Source organism: Condylostylus longicornis, unplaced genomic scaffold, assembly GCF_029603195.1.
Source record: "Condylostylus longicornis isolate FDR11 unplaced genomic scaffold, ASM2960319v2 ptg000007l, whole genome shotgun sequence".
NCBI classification, from domain to species: Eukaryota; Metazoa; Arthropoda; class Insecta; order Diptera; family Dolichopodidae; genus Condylostylus; species Condylostylus longicornis.
Window position 1 is genome coordinate 1,372,495 of NW_026577976.1, and position 24,780 is coordinate 1,397,274.

At 25.2% G+C, this 24,780-nt stretch overlaps 2 protein-coding genes across 2 annotated transcripts; both read left to right on the forward strand.

The window, feature by feature from the left end:
- Positions 1–1,693: 1,693 nt before the first annotated feature.
- LOC129618486 (protein takeout-like) lies at positions 1,694–3,889 on the forward strand. Its single transcript, XM_055533271.1, has 5 exons — positions 1,694–1,751; positions 3,018–3,095; positions 3,162–3,309; positions 3,383–3,522; positions 3,639–3,889. The coding sequence occupies exons 1-5, from the start codon at positions 1,694–1,696 to the stop codon at positions 3,887–3,889; spliced, it is 675 nt and encodes a 224-aa protein (XP_055389246.1).
- A 1,950-nt stretch (positions 3,890–5,839) lies between these two features.
- Positions 5,840–10,957, forward strand: LOC129618488 (protein takeout-like). The gene is made up of 5 exons (XM_055533272.1): positions 5,840–5,921; positions 10,017–10,100; positions 10,235–10,382; positions 10,451–10,590; positions 10,656–10,957. Exons 1-5 carry the CDS (start codon positions 5,840–5,842, stop codon positions 10,955–10,957), a joined length of 756 nt encoding a protein of 251 aa, XP_055389247.1.
- The last annotated feature ends 13,823 nt before the right edge of the window (positions 10,958–24,780 follow it).

Below are 24,780 nucleotides of genomic sequence, written 5' to 3' on the forward strand. Positions count from 1 at the left end.
TAATAAAAATATAACGTATATATGTGTAGTGTTTCCAAAATATACGAAAAATGGAACAAAATTTTAAAATTTTGTAAGAAATATGCGATTAGGATGTTATTGCTTGTTTTTATGCAAAGTTCCAATTATTAGTTATTAGATTATTTTAAATTTAAATAAATTCTGGCACAAAGAGTGTATGCTTCAAAATAGAATTAAAGCACTTCAGCTGAAAGAAATTTATCAAAAATTGATTGCCCGCATATTTTAGCAACTATAAACTAGCTTGTCAATTTAAGTCGATTTGGTTAATTAAAAATTGCAATAATTTTGTAAAAAAACTACAAACTGTTTGATTACTTTATTGCATGCTTTCATACAGTTGCAAATGTGCGCGCTTGAATATGAACCTACATATATGAAATAAATCCAAGTAAGAAGTAATTTTGATAGAAAACATAGGTTTATAATTAAAAATTGAAAATTTTTAATGGTTTATACAGTAAATTTTTAATGGTTTATACAGATGGCTATGTATGAAATAGCATATAGAGTAAATGGCCTCCAACACTTTGCTGCCACATACGCGTTCTTTTGTTGAAATTTTCCATGATTGTTTTGCATAAATGTGGCTAAATTTCGTTGGTACCGCGCACAATTTTCTCCTTCAAGACGTGGGTGGCCGCGGGCTTGTTGACTTAGACTTCAAAAAACTTTAAAGAAAAATATGCAACCACGGTAAATCGCATAATCTGGGATGCCAATTCTGATCACCAGAACGGGAAATTACACGTCCAGAAAATAACTGATGCAGTAATTGAATTGTTTCTCGGGCTGTATGGCATGTGTCACCGTTTTTTGAAACTACATGTCGTTTACATCCATAACTTGTAATTTTGGGCACAATTCTGGGACACCTATAAATTTTAAAAATTTGTAGGTGTCCCGAATTATTTAGAATTTTATTTTGCTATTTTATATTATTTAGTATTTTATTATTTTATAATGTAGTAAAATTACTAGAATTTTTATAAATTTCCAACTCTTTAAAATTAAAAAAAAATAAATTGTTCTCACCTTTACTCATCATCTATCTCAAAGCTTTGTTCTGATCTTTATTTTTTTACGATTTTCAAATACAATTTACAAAATATATAACACTCTCACAAAACTGTACCATACACTGATGGTTTCTCTCCTTAAAATATTTTAACTTAAAATTCTATAAAAAGGATGTGTAAGTATAAAAAAGTTTATAGTCTCATTTTAAATTTTGTATGGTAAATTTTAAAATATTTATAAGAAAAAAGAAAAAAAAAAACAAAGTTCTTAATTACAAAATGATTAAAAGGATTGCTATTATACCTTTGGGATTTATTATAATTATTAATTTTGTTACAGTTTTGGTGAAAGGACAATTACGTGAGTAAAATTTCCATTGTAGTTTTTTGAAATGAATATTAAATTTTGTGGAGATTGTTTTTTGCTAATATAAAAATTAAAAGAATAAATATTATTTGTTTGTATATATTGAACTTGGACAAATTGGAATATTGTCAGAAGAATTGTTAATTCAAATATTTATTTAAAATTCTATAGTGAAATAATTAAGAGTTCATGAGAATAATTTGTGAAATTAGTGAATTGAAATGATTTTGGAATTTTTGTATAACATAAAGTCAATGATTAACATATGATAATAGAAATAAGTACAATGTCAAAATCAAATACTGTAAATGAGTTTAAAAGTGATTCAATTCATTACAATGAAAGTATAGATTGTTAAAAAATAATTGAATTAGTGTTGAATTTGAAAAAAAGAAGTTTCAAGTTTGAAACAATTATGAAATGTCAATGTATTATGACAAATATTTATTTCGAAATTTTAGAAGCGATTTCTAATATTTAAGATAAGGACATGTTCCGCATTTAGCGGCGGATTGGAGGGAGTGCGATAAATTTTTGTGTGCGGTCAGGCTTTTATCCTGGTTATAGAAATCTTTAAATATGCAAAGTTGTAAAAGATGAATTGAGGTAAACCATAAAAAGAAATCGATTATAGTATTCCAATTGTTATAAAAATTAAGGCCATAGCATCGTTATTAGTGTAATGGTTATTGGCCTGCTTACTAAGAAAAGTTGTTTTTTAGAATTTCTAAAACTAATTTTATAAATGTAGTATAGTGTTTGCGAATTCAGTTAATCATTCAGGCGTATATGTGCGATGTGAGTTTAATGGTAAGAATATTTTCGAAATCTACCTAAAATCGCCTATGAAAGCGAAGAAATTAAATAAGATTTACATCTGGAATTAAATATTAGTTTATTTTATGTTGCTAGTATGTCCTTGGAACACAAATATTAATCAGAATTTGAAAATTTTAATTTCATTTTTTATTAAGGTAATTAAAAAAAAATTTAAAATTTTAAAATAAATTTTCTTTGAAGTCAATTATTTGTAATTAAAATCAGTTTATGATCCAAATTTATTATTTAATTTTGAATATTTATTTTATTTATATTTCGAACTTTTCAACTATTCAAAATGTTTATTTTATAGCAATAATTACTGAAAAACAAATAATAAACTGTGAAAATATTGTAAAAGTGAAAAATTAAAAGCGAACTCAATAAATTAATTATAACAGAGTAAATAAATTTACAATACTTTTGCTATATTAAATAAAATTAAGTCGAATAGTTTTTGTAGTAACTGCGATATAAGACCTCATGTAATCTCAGCTATATGCATAATATGTTTTATTTAAGTATACTATGATCTTAATAGTTCTTAAGAAATATTAGAATAATTTTTGAGATTATTGTTCATTTCTAGACTAAGAAACGAACAGATTGATTGACAATAGCAACATATGAGATAAAAAGACAAATGTACTGAAAAAAATCACAATAAAATCAAAATGACTTCGTTTGTGAGGGATTATACATTTAATTATAATTATAATAATAAATTTATACAAATATCAACTTTTATTTGAATTTAAAAAAATATTTTAATATTCTAATTACAGCTTCAGATATTAAAAAATGTAAGTTTGCTGATGAAAGTTGTTTTATTGAGCGGTTCAATTATGTATTTAGAACTAGGAAAAATGGTAAAAAATAAATATAAAGTAAAATTTTACTAAAATCTTTTTTAAATTTTTCTATATATAATATAGGTGACCCAGAATTAAATTTAGTTAAATTGGAACCATTGGATATATCTAAAATTTCAATTAAACAACCAGGTGCAGTTGTAAATATTGATTTAGAATTTATTAACAGTAAATTACATGGATTAAGTGAAGCCGTATTAATACAAGCAAAGTAAAACAAAAAATTAAATATTTTACTAAATTATTTGTGAAAAAAACTAATTCAAATATAATTAAATTTATAGAGGGCCTTATTTGGATCCAACGAAACCAGTAGAATTTCGTGCTAAAGGAGATCTTGTAGCTTTAATTGGTGATTATAAAATTGAAGGTCGTGTTCTATTTCTACCAATTGTTGGCGGTGGATCTTCTAATATGACAATAAGTAATTTGAATTATTAATTTCAAATTGAATTTCTAATTAAAATTATGTTTCTTATAATTTTTTAGGAGATTTTGAAATAAAAATAAAATTTGATGGTTTACCATTTGAGAAAAAAGGTAGGGAACATGTTAAAATAAGAAAATTGGCTGCTGACATAAAAATTGGACAATTATATATTAAATTTGAAAATTTATTCAATGGAAACAAGGAATTAAGTGATAATATGAATTTATTTTTGAATGAAAATTGGCGTGAAATTTGGTCCGAAGTGAAAAGGCCAACACTTGCCGCATATGAAATTATTTTTCAAACATTAATACAGAACACATTAGATAAAATTCCTTACAATGAGCTATTCGATGAATGATAAATTATTTAAAGATTTTTAAATTTAATTTTCTAAAATGTATTTGTATATATGTATGTATATATTGTTTAGTAAATTTTTGATATTTTTTATTAATAACATATTACAAGAATTTTTATATTTAATATATTTTTTAATTTTAATATTTTTAGATCAATCAATACACTGAAGTTGAACGATATGTTTGAACAACGCGTTCTTTATAATTACTGCGTCAACATGAATGAAGGCGTCAACTACATTTTTTTTAAGAATATAAGGTCTTTTTGTATAATAGATTCTATGTTTTTATTTTTTAAATCAAAAACTCCGTTTTCCAAAAAAAAAACCATTCCATTTAAAGATGGTTTGTTATAAGAATTATAAAGAAACATTTTATAACCTAAAAAGGTCGAATATACTCGAAACTTCAAAAGGTGAAAGTGACATCTTCATTCACTCGTGTTTCTCAAATTTTTTTCTATCGGATTGAATTCTAAACAAATAATTTTATTAAAACAAAGTAGCGGTTCGCAATTATGTTTTATGAGATTTCCCATACCTATTAGTATGCATAATAAGGGAAAGTATGAACTATGAATTTTTCGCCGATCTTATTGTTTGTCGTTTTAGCGGGCCTGTTTTATATTTTTGATCATTTTGAAGAAAATATTCAATCGATTCACTTGAAATATCATGTCAGCAACCGGACGTTTACTACGTGCCAAATATACATTTTTGCGTATATAAAAGAAAAAATCAACTGATTTCATTGAAATATAATATTTCAATTTTTCGTAGTAAAACAATGAACATATAAATTTTTTGGAAAGTTCAGGGCTCGGAAATTGAACTAAGGGCCCATTATACATTTTTTACGATATTTGCATAACGAATTGATGTAATTTCTTGAAATTTGATAATTGAATCTGGTATCTTTTTAATTTGTTAATTGAATCTGGTATATATTGCATAATATAACACGTGAATGCATTTCAAATCAATAATAAATTACAATACAAATTGTGGTCTTTCTCTCTTTTAAAATAAATCAAAAACTCTTTATACTATAGCAGTTTTAAACCGGAAGCCATTCATCTTATTTATTATGTATAAAAATTCACTAAATTGAAATTTTATGAAATGTGTAAGTATAAACATTTAAATTAATAAATTCTTTATAATAATAAACTGTTATCGTAAAATTAATAAAAATTCACTTATCAACAATCAATTTTCGGTAGAATTTACGATCTTTGGATATTATTATTGTGACCTTCTTAATTTTTTTTTGTCACTTGATTCAATTATGTAATTTTCTTCCTTATTTCAAGAAATTCCGCGGAAATGTTTATGGTAAAATGTGCATGTACCAGAATGAAAACTTGTTTATCAACAATTATTATCTTTTCATATATTGACAAATAAACCATTGTATATACTGATTCTGTTAATAATGTGTGTTAATAAATGTGTATATGAAATTTAATATTGGTATAAATACCTACCTACCTATATATATTATCAAGTAATACTACATTACCATTATCTACCGTCATAACAGTAAACTGTTTTTAATTCTTCTTTGTCTTCCTCTTACATCGAATAAAACTTTCAATTATTGAGTGTTATGAGTGTAGTTATCATTTTCATTCTTAAATTTAAAACTATGCTTAAATTCTCATTTTAGTTTTGTTTATTTACAATTTATATGTTGATTTTTTTGAATTTTATTTGTGTTTTGAGTTACATTAAAAGCGTTCTAAGCAAAAACCAAAAAAAAATTATTCTTTCTCTGTTTTTTTCTCTCTTCTTGTTTCTTGTTTTGTTCCCTCTTATTTTTGTATAGCTAAAAATTCAGATCCTCTATAAAAAGGACGCTTGAATTTGAGAAGCACTACAGTGTTATTTTGAATTTTGAATTGTAAATTAAAATATTTACAAGAAAAGAAAAATAAAAACCGTTATAAAATGATTAAATTTATTGCAATTGCTCCTTTGGGATTAATAATAATTGTTAATTTCGCCACAATTTTGGTGAAAGGACAATTACGTGAGTAAAAATAAAAAGAAAAACAAAAAAATTTGTAGAATAATAAAGTTAATTTTTTTTTTACATTATATTCTTTTAAAAGAAAATATTAAAATGAAAAAAAAATATAAAATATAAGAAAAAATTATAATGGAAATTTTTTTATTAAGTGATAAAAATAAAATGATGAAATTTTGCACTCGAAATGAATTATAAAGTGTGTGTATAGAATGGGAAGCTTTTTATTAATTTTAGTAAAGATTTTAAGATATAAGGAACAGATTTTAAGTGAAACATAAAATGTTTTATAATAAATATGGGAATAATAAGAGTGATAAGGAAATAAAATGAAATTATCGTAAATTTTCTAATTAATTATAATAATTAATTTAAGGAATTATGATTATTAACTTTTGACTTACGAGTAGAACTTACGAAAGTAAAAATTATTCACTAAGTGAGAATTATTGTTTTGTTCAGAAGGTGTACATACATTTATGATGTTATATGTAAGCTAATATTGCTCAAGCAAAAGTTTACGCAAGTTAATGTTATTTACAGTGAATCACATTACATACAAGCTTTCTGAAATTTAGTTTTGAAGTGATTGAAGTTCACTTTTTTAAATTAAAAATTTCATTACTATTGATCTAACTAACAAAAGTATAATAATCTCTACACCTACATGGATTTCAAAATTCAACGCGGTTTATTTTGGCGTTTACACTTCTATAAGTTTATAGCTATATGGCAATGCCAAACAAAAATTTCTAATATTTTAAATTTAAAAAGAGTAATAATTGCAACACTTTCATATTGAATTTGTTAAATTAGAGTCTATATTCGAATATATAAATATTCGAACAACAGTAAGAAAATATTCTTGTGAAATATTTTAAAGAGTTTTGAACGGTATAATTAAATAATACTTAAATAATGACATTAATGTTGACATGAATGTAATCATCAGTAATGCGATTCTGATTGCTTTAAATCTGAAAGTTTCATGTTTTTAAAAATGCATTCATATACATTATGTATGTACTTACATAGTTATGTGCATGAGTTCATAAGATTATTTGATTGTAATTAAGTTTTCTAGTTGGAAGTTAATTTGCTGTCTTGTTTCTTTGCAAAACATTTATGGTCTGGTTGCCATCCAGCTGGTTTACATTATTGTTACAATATGTGTGCATATGCATAATTATTTTTCACTTTCTCACAATTTATTTAAATTGATAGTTGAATATATTAAAGAGTTTTTGTACTAAATACTTCAAACTTGTACATCTTATGTATTTTTCATACAAATATCACAATTAAAAATTTGTTCTTATAATATCATATAAGCAAATAGTTTTAAGAATTCGATATATTCGACGTAATTTTTACGTGTGGGTGTCATCATATTATACCAATATATTATTCAGGTATATTTGATACATTTTCTGTAAATTACAGTACCTGAAATTTAAATAACCAGAAAAATCACTGGGCGTTAACATGAAGAAATTCTGTTCCTACGCTCCTATATGGCATGAATTGTCGAATTATTGTAGATTAAGAGAGTAGATTACGTTTTCGAATCACTATTTGTCAATTTACATTCTTCATTAAAGAGAAGTGTCTTGTTCACTAACGTCATCTTTCAATTATGTTAAATTAATTATCAAAAATTATTTGTTTACTTATTTCACATAGCAACAATATACATATGTATGTAAATAAATATGTATACTTCCGATGTATTATAAAATAAAAATTAATTTACAGAAATTTTTAAAAATTCAAAAGAAATGTCATAATTTTTAGCAATATTTCAAAACTTTTTAAATTAATTTATTCGGAAAATTAAGATGATTTAAAACGATTTCTTTACAATTTTATAAATATTCTTCTTCACAATTTTCAAATTTTTTTTGTAAGAATTCTTTTAATTTTTTCTCATTTATATTTACATAAAAAATTTATTTTTCTAATTTTGATTTTAAAATTCTAATGAAGTTTTTGTAATATTGACTTTGTAAACAATAAGAATTTTTTTCTATTTTGTTTTTATTCTAATCTAAGTGGCTTTTGATGTACTTATTCATAATTTACGTATGTAAGTCAAAAAACAAAGTTATTGTAAAATACATACATATATGAGTGTACTATAAGTAAAGGCTAGGGTGTACGTTTTGTAAATTTCATAAATTATTTTATAAAATTTCTTGATTTTCAAACTAATTTCAATATAAAACAGCAAAATCCAATTAAGGTACATAAACTTACTCATATGTCGAAAACGGAATATCTGAATATCGAAAACGCATTAAGCGAGTGAAATTTTACTGTCATTAGATGTAGAGAATTCGAACCCCGGCCACTAGTATCAAAAACTTCGGGTAAAATTTAGAAATAAAATTTTTATTTTTTAATAATTTTATACACATTTTACATATTGCATGTACATAGTTGTATGTATATATGAGATGTTACGGTGTCGCGCATAAATATAAGTGTCAAAATTTAGAACAAATAATTTTAAATTAAATGGTCTATGTTTACTTTTTAAACTTTTTTTTTTGTTCAAATTCTATTTAACTTATTTGATATTTACATACATACATAGACCGGTACATTACAGTGGTTAATATGGTTTGTAAAATGTTTACTTTTTAAGTAAACTGATAGAATACATAGTTAAATAGTATACATAGTTACCTATAGTAAAATTTAATTTTGGCCAGTTTTAATTTGTCAATTCAAATTTTTATACGGAATTACCAATATTTTGCGTCATTTTTATTTTATTTATGTAACTTATTATTTCTTTCTGGAATATAAGTACCTGAATATATACAGGGTAATTCAACAACAAGGTAGGAGACATTCGAGAATCAGTAAAATTTTTATTTACAATTTATTGTCAAATCGGAACGGTTTCGGAGTTACAAGGTATTTAAGAAAATTTGACGAAATTTTAACATACTCAAGCTTGTTTTAGCTAATAAAAGATGTTTTTAAACTGGCTAACAAACTTGATAAAGATTTGGATATTTATGTCTCTACTAAAGTACAACCATCCGAACTTCGCATATTTCTCATTTTTTATTTATTTACTTTAATTTTACTCCGACAATTGCTCATTAAATTTTTTGAAACTTCCAAAATGCTCTTTACAAATCTATTATTGCTCTAATTTTGTGATTAAATAATAAATTTTAAGCTAGTTCTTTTCATACTCTAAATAATGTCGATTCAATTTATGTTCAAAACTATAAGATCATTTACTATTGTCGAATAATTTTTTTTGGGAGTCTGCCTTATATTCCATATATGTACATTAGAACCGTGAAAAAAAAACCAGCAACGGAAGTTTTTTATTTTTCAATGGGCTATATGTCAAAAAGTTTTTTTTAAAATGCATTTTAATTCTACAAACGGGAGAAAATAATGATCAACGTACTGAATAATATGGAGGTGGTGTTTTTGTAAAGAAAAAGTGATGTAGTTCAAAGGCGATAAAAATCTGGTCAGACTAGGGATGTGGTATCGCTATAGAGCTCAGGATACATTAAATTTAGATTTTACTGTAATTGATTTTTGATTATGTCGATTTAATTTTTAAGTTATTTAGTTTCAATTTTCATGTGGTGTTAATTTTGTACTCAATCTTTTTTGGGTATTTATTATTTAATTTTGTAAGTACTCTTAACTGTTAAGAACAATTCTTTCACCAGTATTTCGTTATTTCAATTTCCTTGCATATTTTTTAAAATTAATTATTAAAATTCTTATTTGTATAATTTCAATTTCCTTTAATAAGGAAATTGAAATTAATAATTTTTTCTTCTTAAATTTAATTCAACAAATAATCAGCTTATATAAAAAAATTTTTAATTTGTATAAAGCGTGTATACAAGTTATTATTTACATATGTATGCTTAATCTTCTAATAAAATTAGCAATTCAGTAGCAATTCCGTAGTAGTTCAGTAAAATTGAAAATATTATAAATGCACTTATTGCTTTGATTCTATTATTTTTCAATTAATTATTTTTAATGAAATTCACTGCTAATTCACTACTGCTATTCACTAATTTAATTTTATTTTGAATATTAAAATTTTAGCTCCAGATGTAAAGAAATGTAAATATGAAGATGAACAATGTTTTATTGAACAATTTAATTATGTGTTATCAAATAAAAAAAATGGTAATTATGCATTTAATTATTTTTAATATATTTTTAATTATTTGTTATTAAAATATTGTTATCTATCTGCATTATCAACGCCACCATATTGGTATGAATTATAATTTACTCTAAAATTTAATTGTATATATTAGGTGATAGATCAATGAACTTAGTTAGTTTAGAACCATTGGAGATTACATCGATTTCAATACAACAGCCATCTGGTAGTGTTACAATAGATTTGAGATTTTTTAATAGTAAATTACATGGATTATCAGAAGCAAGATTATTTAGTGCTAAGTATATGCAATTTATAATTAATAAATTTGATAAATATTTATAATGATTATATATTTTGTCTAATATAGGGGACTTCACAAAGACATTACAAAACCATGTGAATTTCGTGCTAAAGGTGATACAATAATGCTTATTGGTGATTATAAAATTGATGGACGTGTTCTATTTTTACCGATATCCGGTGGTGGTGCTGCTAATATGACAATAAGTAATTAAATTTACTAAACATAAAGCGTAAAATTTAATTTTATATAATTTTCTTTTTGATTGTAGGAGATTATGAATTTAAATTGAAATATGATGGTACATTTGTTGAAAAGAAAGGTAAAAAACATGGTAAAGTTCGTAAATTAGTTGCCGATTTAAAAATTGGAGATCTTGATATTGATTTCGAAAATCTTTTTAATGGTAATAAACAATTAAGTGATAATATGAATGTATTTTTAAATGAAAATTGGCGTGAAATATGGAATGAAGTTAAAAAATCAGCAATTGGAGCATTTGAAAGTGTTTTTAGAACATTAATTGATAATACATTTAGTAAATTGCCATATGATGAATTATTTTCTGAGTAAAAGCAATAATAATAAAACACAATATGTAATTTTTAAGTAGATTTTAAAAAAAAACAATTTTTATGTAATGAAAATGTTATTTATTTATAAATTAATTTTTTTTTACTATACGTTTTTAAACTATAATTTTTGATTGTTTTAATTTTAAAGTTTGAGTAATTATTGTATTGAAATGAATTGCGAAGCGCTAAAAATTTTCGCCTTAGTATCGAGTTATGATTCACTTCAGCTATATTTATCTTCGTATAAATGACCTAAAGACAATCTTAAAAACTTACCCAACAAAAATCGTCCGAATCGCACAAATGATTTGTAATATAGTAATCAATGCCATATAATCTGAATCGAGAAGATGATTCAGTTTACTTCCATATTATATCTTCAAAAATAATTTAAACATATTTTGAAAAAATATTCCAACAATATTACCCAAATTCAATAGGATCAATATCAATAAAGAGACCCATATTCTTGGTAATTATTACATGATTAATTAGAAGCATTCATTTGTTTAGGGTACCCAAATTACAGAGTTTATATAGCTAACTCTTTGCCTAACCGTTTGTTAGCTATGTCAAAATTTCGTTTACTTTAACATAATGCTTATCAAAATGTCGCACTTCATTATTCCAATGTTATTTGCTTAAACTAGAATAAAAGATAATAATATAATATTGGATGGAAATCATATAATTTTCAAAAATAATACTGTTTTTGTTATAAATTTGGTATATCGTTAAAAATTATCGTTATACGACTTAATCTTGTGTCTTTAATAACATACTAATGTTGGTAAAACATAACGTATAGATTGTACGTGAAGGAATCCTTCTGTATTAGATCACTTTACATTAAATGTAGAGCTAATAAAATTTATTATAGATAATAAAATAATCTTTTTATCTTTGAAATCATCTGTTTCATTTCTTAAATTATGTTTTAATAGATTTATTATTTAAGATATTTTCTTATAATATTTTCATAAAGTTTTCCTTTAAAAGTAATATGAAACTTTTCCACCATAATAACTCGTTTCCTTCATAAAATAAATAATTTTTGTTAATAATATAGAAAATTATATGAAACTTATTGCTACAATAATAATATTCCTTTTATATAATAAGGCTTTTAATAGCAGCGTTTATATTTAAGTCTTAAATTTGTCTTAAAATAACCACAGACAATATAAGGAATTTATTAATTTTTAACTACACATTAGGCTTATTCCCATACAACAACAGAAAACAAACATTAACTTTATCCATTAATGAAATTTAATTTCATACTCAACAATTTATAAATGTATGAATTCCAAAATTATTTTATATTTTCTGAATCTTCCTCCATTATACAACAGTTTCCTTGTATAATATGTAAAAAGAATGAAAAAAAATTAAAAAACAAAGTAACAATTTTATGCTAGACATGAAAATAGTTCAATTTTTTTTTTCAAGGAATGGAAAAGTTTCATAAAAAATATAGACATAAATTCTTAAACAGCAACAAAAAAAAATGAATGAACCACTAAGAAAAATGTTTTACTTTTTCATCCCTAAGGATAATTCAAGGCTTGAAAATGAGAAAAAAAATATATGTATATAATAAAAGAGTAGAGAAGAAAAACTCAATTACGTTAATGTAGTGGAAAATAAAGAAAAGAAAAAGAATGTACCTAAACTCATAAAAATTATGAAGGAATGAAGGCAAGCAAAAAAGTAACAACTTTAATATTTTCGGCAAAAAGAAAAAAATACGAAACCTCAAATTATTATTCAATTCACAAAAAATTGGTAAGATCAAATAGGGTAGTTGAACTGGCATAATATTTGACTTTTATATAAAAATTTGGAAAAAATAGAAAAAATTTTTTTTAAATGTGGACGGCCGGCTACAAGTATCTATATAAACGGCATCCAGATGGGAAAATAACTATTTTAATAATAATTGAATCTAAAAGGTCTTTTTCATCTGTATATTATTAATATTATATGGGTGTATATCGTATTGTTTTTACGATATTATAGTCTATTGTTTATATTTTAGTTTATATTTGGGCGGCATATTAAAAATAATAAATTCAGGTCTAAATAAAAATGTTATCTTGTATTTTTAGAAATAATAATATAATATATATATATATATATACATAAATATATTTGCAATTCAATAACAATAACTCATAAAGTATATAAAATTAAAATAAAAAAAAAAAAAATAAGAAAAAGCCAATCCCTAAAGGACATAAAAAGTCTTATATATAAACTTTATTCTTATGCATTAAGAATAGATTTTTTTGCTTTATCAAAAACTTACTTGCTATATGAAATTCGAAGATTGTCGATGATTATGTCTTTATTATGTCCTGGCTAGAATTACTATACTAGAATGAAATTTAATGTTGTATATATTGTACAAATATTTATATATGCAGTTATTAAAAGGTGTTTTCGAAGAGATCAGGATAAAAAGCAAAAGGATATTTTCTTTTCATTATTTTTTTTATGAAAAACCTATCGTAAAAAATTATTAAAAAAAAAATTTTTTTTTTTATTTCATTATTCAATAGGTGGTGGGTATTAATAATCTAAAAAGTAAACAGTATAAACGGGATATAAAAGAAGAGGTGGAAAGCAAAAAATTTTGATCAGATCAGTCATGTAACCGAATATGAGAATGAGACTTAGGTTATTTTAAATTTCAGAGAAATTGATAAGATCTCCTGAAGAATTTCTCGGTGAGATATACAATAGTGTACGAATTTTAAACTTTCAGCAATGGCAATAGAAAAGTATAAAGATTGCAAAATAAGAAAAATTTTCTCCACCAGTACAATATAGTAAAGATCTCAAGTTATTACATATGCATATAGTGCGCAACTTACTGCTTTAATTGTAGAAACTTTCACTCAAATTTTGTAGTGTGTGAAGGAAGTTATGTAAGTATACTTTCGTTAAATTTTTTCGAATTATATTATTTCACTTGGTTCAAAAACAATACCTTTCTTATCATTATGGAATATGGTCAGTAAAAATTTTATGAAGAATTTATTAGAGACTTAGATTTTTCTTTTAAGATTTTTTATTAATAATTCTTTCGTTTTTCCTTTTGATATTGTGTTTTTCCATGTTTATTTATAGGCAGTTTTCTTTATTAGAAATTCATATTGATATTTTTTAAAATTTTTATAACTTTATAAGAATGGCATAATAATGGTTTTTGGAATTGATTTTTTTCCTTTCATTGGATTCAAATAAAAATATTAAAACGTCATAATTTTGTTGTACCACAATGCAATACATAACCACATCGAAGTTCAAATTAATTGCTTACTCATTTTCTATATAGAGTAAGGAATAAGGTGAAGTAAATTTCAGATCTAAAGGTGTCATTACGATGATATCGTTGGTTAATGTCAGACTTACCGTTTTCGAGCAATAGTGGCTTAAACACAAAATTTTTTTTTAGAAAACTGAAAATATTTTGAAAAATGTTAATAACCTCAAAAAAGTTCGATATTTTTTTTCATCATGCTCTTTTTCAACTTGACAGTATAGTCATGTCAAACGTACCGTTTGTCTTTAAGCCTTCAAAATTATCCCTAGATGTCCCTAGATCCCGAATTCATTCTCGCTCTCACTCACAATTTTTTTTTCAAAAAAACTCCAAGAAAACATTGATCGAGAACTTTAACACCTGTTCCAAACTATCCTATACATAATACTTGATCTTCAATAATTCAGTTCAAATAGTATCAAAAGTTTTCATTTTCATTTCACTTCGTCTTACCTATAAACTTAAAGGTGGATTGAAATTGTGTGTAGAGTAAAGTATAGTTCAATTGTAATAAAATTTGAAGGTTTTAGTAAACTCTAAGTGCTGTAACATTAGAAACAATATGAGTAACATTAGAAACTTATAAAGTTTAATAAAAAAAAATTACATTAAAATGAGGAATTTTATTAACATTTTTTATGTTTCCGCTCAGAAAATTTAAAAAATCCTTTAAAAAAACCGTAAATGTTAAAAGCTTCTCTGTATTCAAGAGGCTACCCTATTATACCTAATTATCTTGGTTACCCAATAAGAATTGAACTGGAAAAAAGTATAACGATTCAAGGGTTTTTATTTTAAAAATTTAATTATACGTTTTTAGCACTTTTCCAAAAAATTTTTTGAAAAAAGTGCTTATTAGTTTCACTCTGTCCGTCCGTCCGTCCGTCCGTCCGTCCGTCCGTCCGTCCGTGTGTCTGTTTACAAAACTTCTACACCCTTGAAGATAGAAAGCTGAAATTTTATATATACATAGATCTTTACTAGAAACTTATTTTCGTAGAACAAAATTTTTACCTATCTCCCCCCCTCTAGAAGTTATACCCCCCCAAAACCCTAAAAATGGCCTTTTTTAAATATTTGTTGCAATGAAACCATAAGCATTTTTGAAATTTTGCAAACGCAGAAAGGCAGTGGCTTGCTTCCCTTTGCGCGGTATACTATAGTTCAACTTAAGAAAAACAAAATGGCCGCTCAAATTTACCGTTATTTAAAGTCCTTTTCTTTCAAATTTTTGATGTCGTTTTTCTTCTAGACCCCAGACTGTAGAAGCTTCAAATTTTAGGAGCTTTTAGATATTAATAAATAGTTCATTTTGTTAGAAGAAAGTTTTTTTCCATCTCCACCCCCTCTCAAGTTATCACCTCTTGAAATTCGTGAAAATTGAATTTTTGACACCTTATATTTCCGAAACCGCAAGCTTTTCCAAATTTTTATAAACGCAAAAAGCTAACGGTAAATTCCGTGAAATTAAAAAATATAATTATTTTTCTTAACTCACACAATTAACCCTTAAAATCGAGCATTATGTTAACCCCTTTTTATATTAATTTTTGCTTTATTTCAAAGACTGCATATATGCGTCATCCTAAATATATGCAATCCTAGAAATAGTTTTGTATATGAATGAAAATAATTTTAATAGTGTGATAGCTATACATAGACTGTATTTAAAAGCAGAATTTTCACTTGTTGAAGGGAAAAGTGCTACAATACAAACTATTGGTTTGACCCAACTTTATTTGTTTTTAATTTTCCAAAATAAACAACTTCCTTATTTGGTTAAATAAAGACATTAAGCTTTAATAGAGAGCTTAAAATGAGCACGCGACGGCATTCTGCTTTAATTTTAATTATATAGGTTTTCTTTATTAAAATTCTTCAGATATTTAAAATCAATTTTTTTGTTTTGTGCATTAAAGATCATTGGAAGAGGCAAAGGTTAAAAGATAGTTATGATATTAAACATTGATTAAAAATTTATTATTTTGTTTTATTAAAAAATTTTAATAAATTCCTTTAATTTCAATTTTAAGAACCGTAAATGGAAATAACAATGTGAACAAGTCAATTTATAAATTGAAAATTAATTTATGAATGAAAACGAGGTTCAATTGAATTGGGTGGTTATAATTAATAGTTGAGCAGCTTATTGCATCTTATTTTAGAAGGACTGATAACACAGTATAGGAATAAAAAATGTAGTCTTAACAAGCGACTCTGTTGATATATTATGTCAATAGACCTGTGATATAACGTAAATTTTATACAATTTTTGGTATATTATTTTAGAAATATATCACTTGAGGGAATTGATCTGAATTATACGTGAATTAACTTTGCTTCTTTTAAAGAAAAGTGGTAGATTACTTGCTGTTACAGACATCTAAAAGTTAACTTAAAGAAGCTAGTGTTTCAGGCACGTTAATTGGCAAAACATTAAAATTAAATATGACAACAAACATTTAAAATTTCAAATTATTTAACAAAACCAACTACATAATTTATAAAAAGTTAATCTTGTTAAATTTAGTTCGACCATCCCAATTACATATTGTGCACTAATGATGCTTGAGTTTGCATTACAGTTGGATAAATTTCAGAAATTTTCACTTAAGACACAAAATTTAATTGAATGTAATGCAACACGAACATATTTTTTATTTAACAGAGATATTAATTGGATGATAATAAATTTTCTTATGTTCTTAAAAACCAGTTGAAACTAGTTTAACTGCACATTTTGTTAAAATTCATCAGGATACTCACAATTGGTGCATAGCTTTGATCAAGTACAAATGTACCTAGATATGAAATATTTTAGTGTTATATTCTATAAGTGCAAGAACATTATCCAAATAAAAGGTGCACATGTACCTACTATATAGGAATAAGTTCTTAGGGTAAAAATAATAATTAAAAAATGGATTTGTACAGTAAACTGAATAAAATTCAGGAAACGTTTTCAAATTTATAACCGGAATATGAAAAAACAAAAATCGAATAAAGCGGCCTCCAATGTTCATTTGTTTCAGTTCCAATTTATAATAAAATACTTTCAAAACTACAAGTACCTGTTAGGGTTTTTAATTATTGATTCTGTTATTTTGTTAGCATCTCGTCATTTTTTACGATTATGTAAGTTAATTCTCTTATCATTTAAAACGGTACATACAAGTATTAAGCTTTCAAAAATTAAATCATGTAAGACAAAATGTTTACTTTTTTTTTGTTATTGTTAATATTTTTTTCGGACATTTTAATGGCTTTAATTTTTAAACCTGTAATTTTAATGATTAAACTGTAATTGGTATTAAAAAACCTGTAATCTGTTTTTTGACCCGAAATTTGGAAAATACTGTTTTTTACGGTGTTGTTTGTTTATTAAGTAAAAACAATGAATGAATAGTTGTGTTTCTTGTTTTTTGATTTTTGTGTTTTCATTCTTTGTGCTTATTTTTTAAGTAAAGTGTAGGAAGTTAAAGAGAATAATTAAATATTATTGACGGTAATGAAAAGTCGTTGTTTTGATGATGTGTTTACGTTCTCAACTTATATAAAATATTAAAAGAAAATTACAGTAACCTTGAACTTTTCCTTTGAACTTGTAAAAATTTAAATAAAAGTTTTAAAAAACAAGCAAAGTTTTTTGTTTTACTTGTATACATGGGAGTAGAATGCAATAATTGGTAATTAAGCGAAAGTAATTGAAAGTTTAATTTTCATTGAAGTAAAAAATTTTTGTTTAATGTTTAAATACACCCTTGCTCATTTTAATTCACATCAGAATTTTAAAAGTTAATATAAAAATAATATAAAAAATTTATAAAAATAAATTTGTAAAATTTTCCACTGTTACCATTGTGGAAAGAGAAGGTAATTTATTCAGTGATTAAGAACAACAATTTTGGAATCATAAAATTAAGAATTTTGACGTTGATGTGCTAAGCAAACACATGCCGAACAAGAATGTATCAAACAAGAATTCTAGGACAAAATCTTTCATAATATTCTTCCTAGTAGACAATAGTGAAATTGCAATAATACCAGTGGTGTCCCCGTAAGTAAGTGAAGAAATAAAAAACTGTGCTATGAAACATATGCTACGTTTGGAGCAGCATGTAGATATTGAGGCCTCCCGCCCTATAGGAGTGGGGTTAAGACAGAAAAACTGAAAGGAATTAGACCTCTAAGTTTAACCTAAAGTGCTAATACGCCTCTTGCCTATCTTTCTTCACGGAATATAGACACAAAACCCCGAAGTTAGATCAAATCTTAATATTGAAATTATTGTTAATATTAAGCAGCATATTTTATTAAAAATGTTAATTTTGTTATTTAAACATAATTTTTATTTTAAAAAATATTCTCCAAATCGTCAATGTTAGGCTTGCGAATTTCATTATGTTATCAAAACTAATGCATTTGCGTAATTTCGTGGAAATTTTCTTTTAGGTTATACAATTAAAATTTGGCTTATGCGATGCGTGCGTGATATAGTGTACATATGAACATATTCACGATTAATTGCAATTACAAAATAAAAATTATCAAAAACTTTTTAATTTCACTATTAGACTCAAATCACTTCAGTGAGAATCCTCATCAATATTTTGTAGTTTTAATGCAAGCGAATGCTCGATATTGTTTTTTATATTTTCGAATAAAAATTCGTGTTTCATTTTACATTTTCAATTAACTTTAATAAAACTTTTCCATTTAAAGTTTCAATTAAAATCTAATATAAAATTCATTTCTTCAAACACATGATTTCAAAAAAACTAATTTGTAATATAAAACTTTATAAACTTATACGGAGAATTTTTTTTAACCAATTTTCTTGAGGATGTTTTTTTTACAGTGTTTGACATGTCGTGACTACTGAAAGGAATTAAGCTAACTATCAAAAATATATCGGAAATTTCAAGTGTAATATATATAGAAAAAATTTTTGGGATGATTTTGATACAATCATTCTGTGGTGCCGTTAAATCAATTTAATAATTCAAAATTTTCTTTTGATATACTATGACGTCAAAGTTAGCAATAAAATGCTTGTATTTTGCAAAGTATCACATTTAACAACTTAATTAACTCCCAAATTCTTTTATATTTTATCAGAACCGCAAAATTTCGTTATATTAAGTGAAATCATTGCCAGACCCTAACAGTAACCCTTTTATGGCAATTAACAGTAAAAAAAACTTAAAAATATATTGTTGTTCAAAACTGCTCAAGCTTTATTAACTGCTCAATTCTGGAAAACTTTTCGCTGACATGTGTAAACAAAAAACAACTCCGATTTTTTGCTGCGTTCCTTACTTTTCTGCAAGTTGAGAAAACCTGCTCTCGAAGTTTTTGAAAATGCTCGTGACATTTCGTATGAATTCGTTTGAATATTTGCATTTAAATATTTGCGGTACTTTTGCAATCACTGTTATACAAATATAATATTAGTTTTACACATTTGTATTTAAACTTTAAAAAATTTAATAAGCTTTTTGAATTTCTTTATAAAAAAATTTTAATTCAATTTTAAGAACTTTTTTTTCTTATTTTAGTTAATTGATTTTAGTTAAGGTTGAGTTCCAATGTAATTGAAATTTTGTAAATTTTGTACGAGTACTATAAGTTTATTTAAGTTAAAGAGTAGAAAAAAACTTATACTTTTTTTTACCGACCGTATGGTGTATACAATAAGTAGGTTATGTGATGGCAACAAATTTTGCATATCGAGTTTTCGGTGGGAATGCACTTCTCCATAGCAAGGAAGTGTAAAAAAACTACTTTTAGCAACCTGTCGGTCTGTTCGGCCGATTCTGATGAAATTTTATATGCAAGTTTATTTCGACTGTGGCACGGATTGATCAACTTTTGGGATATATCAGGCCTCGGGAACTGCACTTTTTAGCGGGCCAGTTTTATATTTTTGAACATTTTGAAGAAAATATTCAACTGATTTACTTGAAATTTCATATATAAACTTTGCTCGACCGTCCGCGAAAATTCCTAACTTTTGGAAGAAATCAGGCATCAGCAACTGGACGTTTACTAAGGGCCAAATATACATTTTTGTATATAAAGAGAGATAATCAACCGATTTCATTGAAATTTAATATTTGAATTCACCGTATTAAAACAATGAACATAAAATTTTTTTGGAAAGATCTGGGCTCGAAAACTGATTCACGGTATTGAATTTTGCCAAGATAAAAATTCGGCCGCTATTTTAATGAAATTTTAAGTTGTCATTTACGATAATTACCTCGTAATCATTAAGCATAGCAAATTTGTGTTGCATATATTGGAAATTTTTATAACTATACGAACAGTTTCAAAAAAGAACAACCATTCTAGAAAATATCTTAATAGAGGCTCGAATCCATTATTCAGCTGTAACTGATTATCAGCTCAACTATAACTCTGTCTAGATAACTTTCGTACGGGTGTGACGAAGGTAACTTGGTTGACTGTATCTTTTGTCGTTTTTCTTTGAATATTCATAATTTTATTTTTGATAAACTAACTCTATTTTCAATCCTAAATATAACGTTATGTAACCATTCAATATTTTCACATTGTACAATTTTAACATTATATATCATATAGAATATTATTATATATTTAAATTACGTCAGTAAGTCAATTATGTTCTACGCTTCAATTTAATAATTCACGTTTTCATATAACAGCAAACTATATAAAATCCCACAGAATATTTAAATCAAACCGCTCTTATATAAAATTCAGATTAAAGTTTTCCAAATTTTAAAATAGATTATTAGAAACTAAGACTAATAGTAACTAAGAACGTATATGGAGGTACATGTTGTATATGTTGGTAGTGTTATATTGAAAAATAATTATTACCAAATTTTGTTAGAAATCCATTTTTAGAATTCTTTGCAGAAATAAATTTTATAAACAGAATTTTAATAATTATTTCTTTTTAAAATTTAATTATAGATTTTAATATTATCGCTATATTTTATTTGTGTTAGATAAATTTATATTAGTATGTGTTCTATAATAAGTGTATGTTATGTTCATTTTACGTATATAAGCATATAATCTTATGATACGGTATATTGCTATAATTACTAAAGCAAGTTGTGAAAATATTTTCCCTTTTCGTGTTTTGTTTTTTTTTCTGTATTATTACACTCCAATTGGTTCTATTCTATAGATTTTAAATTGCTTGCCCAGAAAAATAACAATAACAACAATATTCAAAATAAAGTAAAATTAAAATTTATTATCCTTGAAGTTGAAAATTGAATTGTAATTCTAATAGTATGGGAGAAGTCCTTTTCAGATGAATTAAGAACGGAGAGGGAAGAAAATATCAAAACCTTTAAAGGATACTCGTAACAACAAAATTCTCTGAATTTTTCCGCCACCTTGTGTCTACACATAAAAAGTTTCTTTTGTTTAAAAAGTAAATTAGACTATAGGTAAGAGCTTCAATAAGTTTTTTTATATCGTATATTTAAAATCGTAGATTTTACAATGAAAAAATATTCATTAGCCTCTAAAACATTTAGAAGGACTTTGTAACAATTTGTTTTAATTTTTTTTCGTCTTTTTTTCTTATTTTTTTTTTGTTTAATTTGATTTGTTTAGATGTCGACTGACTTGATTTGAATTATTTTTTATTCGCTTTGTTTTTTTTTCTGGCTAATTTTTTTCTTTAGTCCTATAACTTTTGTAGTTTATTAGGGTATAAAAACAGACCTTTGGGATAATCTTCAAATGTGTCTCAAAAGGACGAAATACATAATGATTTCAATATTTAAATTAATTTAGCAAAAAAAAAAATTAAACAACAAAAAAACAAGAAGAAGAAAAAAAGAAATTTTTTTAACGGTTAACAAGAAAACCTTTTTGTTTATTTCTTTTTGGTTTGGCTTTCGTTAATGTTGTTGTTATAGTTTTATTGTTATACTCTTCTACAAAAAACAAAGATCCTTCAAATGTAATTATAAAATATAATAAAAAAGAGAGAGTGAAAATACTAAAGTTGAGTGTATTGGGAAAAACTTTCAGGAAAAAAGCATTTTTCTCCTTGAAGAATTTTTTTCTTTCTTGTTTCTCTTTTTTGTAGTCTTTTAAATAATATGATGCAATATTTTATAATATAATAAGTGTTACCGCTTTATTATGAAGCGAATATTTAGAAAATAAGGAAGAAGGAATTTTTCATAAATTCGGACTAAAACGTGAAAAAATAGAGTTGATCAGGTCAACTCTGTGATACTCGTATGCGAACTTGTTGCCCTATTAGCGAATTTATAACACCCTTCGAGCTATAACATTTATAACACGATAAATTGTCGTATTAGTTTACGCAAAATTCCAGTACTGTAATACAAATATTTAATAAGATATGACCCAACAATTACTATTGAAGTTGCATACCAAATACAAGAAAAAATACCAACATTTATATCAATTGTGAAAATTTATTAAGCCAAGCTCAATTAGTTTTTGAGTTATCGTTGGGACGGACGAACGGATAGACAGACGGACGGACGAACGGACGGACAGACAAAGCTAAATCAGTTCAGAATTCGACGCTGATCAAAAACATACACTTGAGTCTATATCTCAGACAATTATTTCTTAGTGTTACAAACGGTAGGGAAATTTTATAATACTCTTCAAACACACGTTTGTACGGGTCTAAAAATGGTTTATTAAGTAAAAATTTAATTTAAGCAAAAAAGTACAAACTGTTTAACTTAATGGAAATTTCTTCATGCAACTGCAGAACAGATGGATGACGTAATCAAAGGAACGAGTTAAAGGCAGAAAAATTAATTAAAAAATTTTTCTCCTCGAACTGGACTCGAACCAGTGACCTACAGCTTTCTAGGTGGACGCTCTACCAACTGAGCTACAGAGGCATGAAGATATTGCCGACGAAATGTTCTCTACATTGCTTTATACTGTAATCCACTCGTTCCTTTGATTACGTCATACATCTGTTCTGCAGTTGCATGAAGAAATTTCCATTAAGTTAAATTATTAGTGTAATAAGCACATACTTATTAATTTCACAACTATGATGTTGTATTAGTAAAATTCATAATACAAACTGCTTGATTTTTTAATTGCATGCGATCATACCTATATGGAACACAAATAAGCAATTCCAGAAATAAAGTTGGAAAATTAAAAATTGCATAACTACCTGAACCCTAACATTATACTACATTTTTACTTATCTTCCGCGTGTGCATGATTCAAGTTGGTAATCAAGGAAGTTGAAGTAGTTTATGAATATGTATGGGAAGTCTCTTCCTATATTTTGAATAGGGTACACTTCAATATGTAAGAAAACTCCGATTTATCAAATAAGTCAACTTTTAAAAATTAGAATGATAATGTAGAAGAAAAAATGGCCGCTTTTTAATTGAAGCGTGCTAATAATAAAAAAATAAAGAAAAACTTTTGTAATTACATTTATAACAAATGAAAATGAGAGGAAAAGTAAAAAAAAACCTACTTTGTATTTTTCATCTTGTCTCCATTGTTATCATTACATAACCTCATTTAGAGTTGAAAACATTTAGGACACAATTATTAAGAATTTTCTAGGTCGATGATATTTTCTCGGTTCAATGTTGACGGTTTTTCCTTTCTGAATTACTTTAAGTTTATTGTTGTTATTTTTACTGTAAAATAATTTCCAAATAAATATTGGTGATTGAAATTACTTTTTGTTTGTTTGTTTATTGATTTTTACTTTTTTGTTTTTGCATTTTTCATTAAAACACCTGAGAAATCTGTGGATTGCTTCTTCAGAATTACTTTTTTTTTTACTACAAATTAGAATGAAAAAATTCGATTTAAATATTATGTAATATTGTAATATATGAATACCTACATATATAGAATTTCATATAAAAAACTAGCAAGACGCGTGTTTTACTTTAATTCCCTTGTGTATTTTTGAATTTCCAACATTTTATTTGCGTTTAGATAGAATGATATTGTTATTTATTGTGAAAACAATGATTTTTTTTGTGTACTATCACACAATCAATTATACATGCTTCAGATTCCAAATAAATGAATTCAATCAAGCTTAAACTATGGCTCAAGTAAAAATAATTTATTCGATTTTATGGGACAACTGAAAATTATACTATATCATCTATTGGAATTTTTCGGATTATGTCAAATATAAAACTTGAAAGGCAAGCTCGTATTCTTTTAACTGAATTAATTGTAAAAAATTATTCAAAATTTTAGCTTTAAACATTCCTTTAGTTTACTTGTGTAATCAGAAATAATCTGTAATTATTGGTATAGTGTGTGTTATTATACTGACAATATTAGATTATGTCATTTTTAAATTAAAGCTTGTAACACCCAATAACAAAAGTTTCGACAAAATAATGAATATGACTGGCAAAAACAAGAATGTTAAATAAAGCTGTATAGAATGCTACAGAAATATACAGAGATAAACAAACTCGTAAGGTGTT

Excerpts from the sequence above, each read along its gene's own strand:
- LOC129618486 (XM_055533271.1), top strand. The coding sequence starts at position 1,694 with ATGTCAAAATCAAATACTGTAAATGAGTTTAAAAGTGATTCAATTCAT. Across the intron at positions 3,096-3,161 it reads ATTTAGAACTAGGAAAAATG|GTGACCCAGAATTAAATTTA; the intron begins GTAAAAAATAAA and ends TATATAATATAG. Across the intron at positions 3,523-3,638 it reads ATCTTCTAATATGACAATAA|GTAGGGAACATGTTAAAATA; the intron begins GTAATTTGAATT and ends TTGAGAAAAAAG.
- LOC129618488 (XM_055533272.1), top strand. The coding sequence starts at position 5,840 with ATGATTAAATTTATTGCAATTGCTCCTTTGGGATTAATAATAATTGTT. Across the intron at positions 10,101-10,234 it reads GTTATCAAATAAAAAAAATG|GTGATAGATCAATGAACTTA; the intron begins GTAATTATGCAT and ends TGTATATATTAG. Across the intron at positions 10,383-10,450 it reads GCAAGATTATTTAGTGCTAA|GGGACTTCACAAAGACATTA; the intron begins GTATATGCAATT and ends TGTCTAATATAG.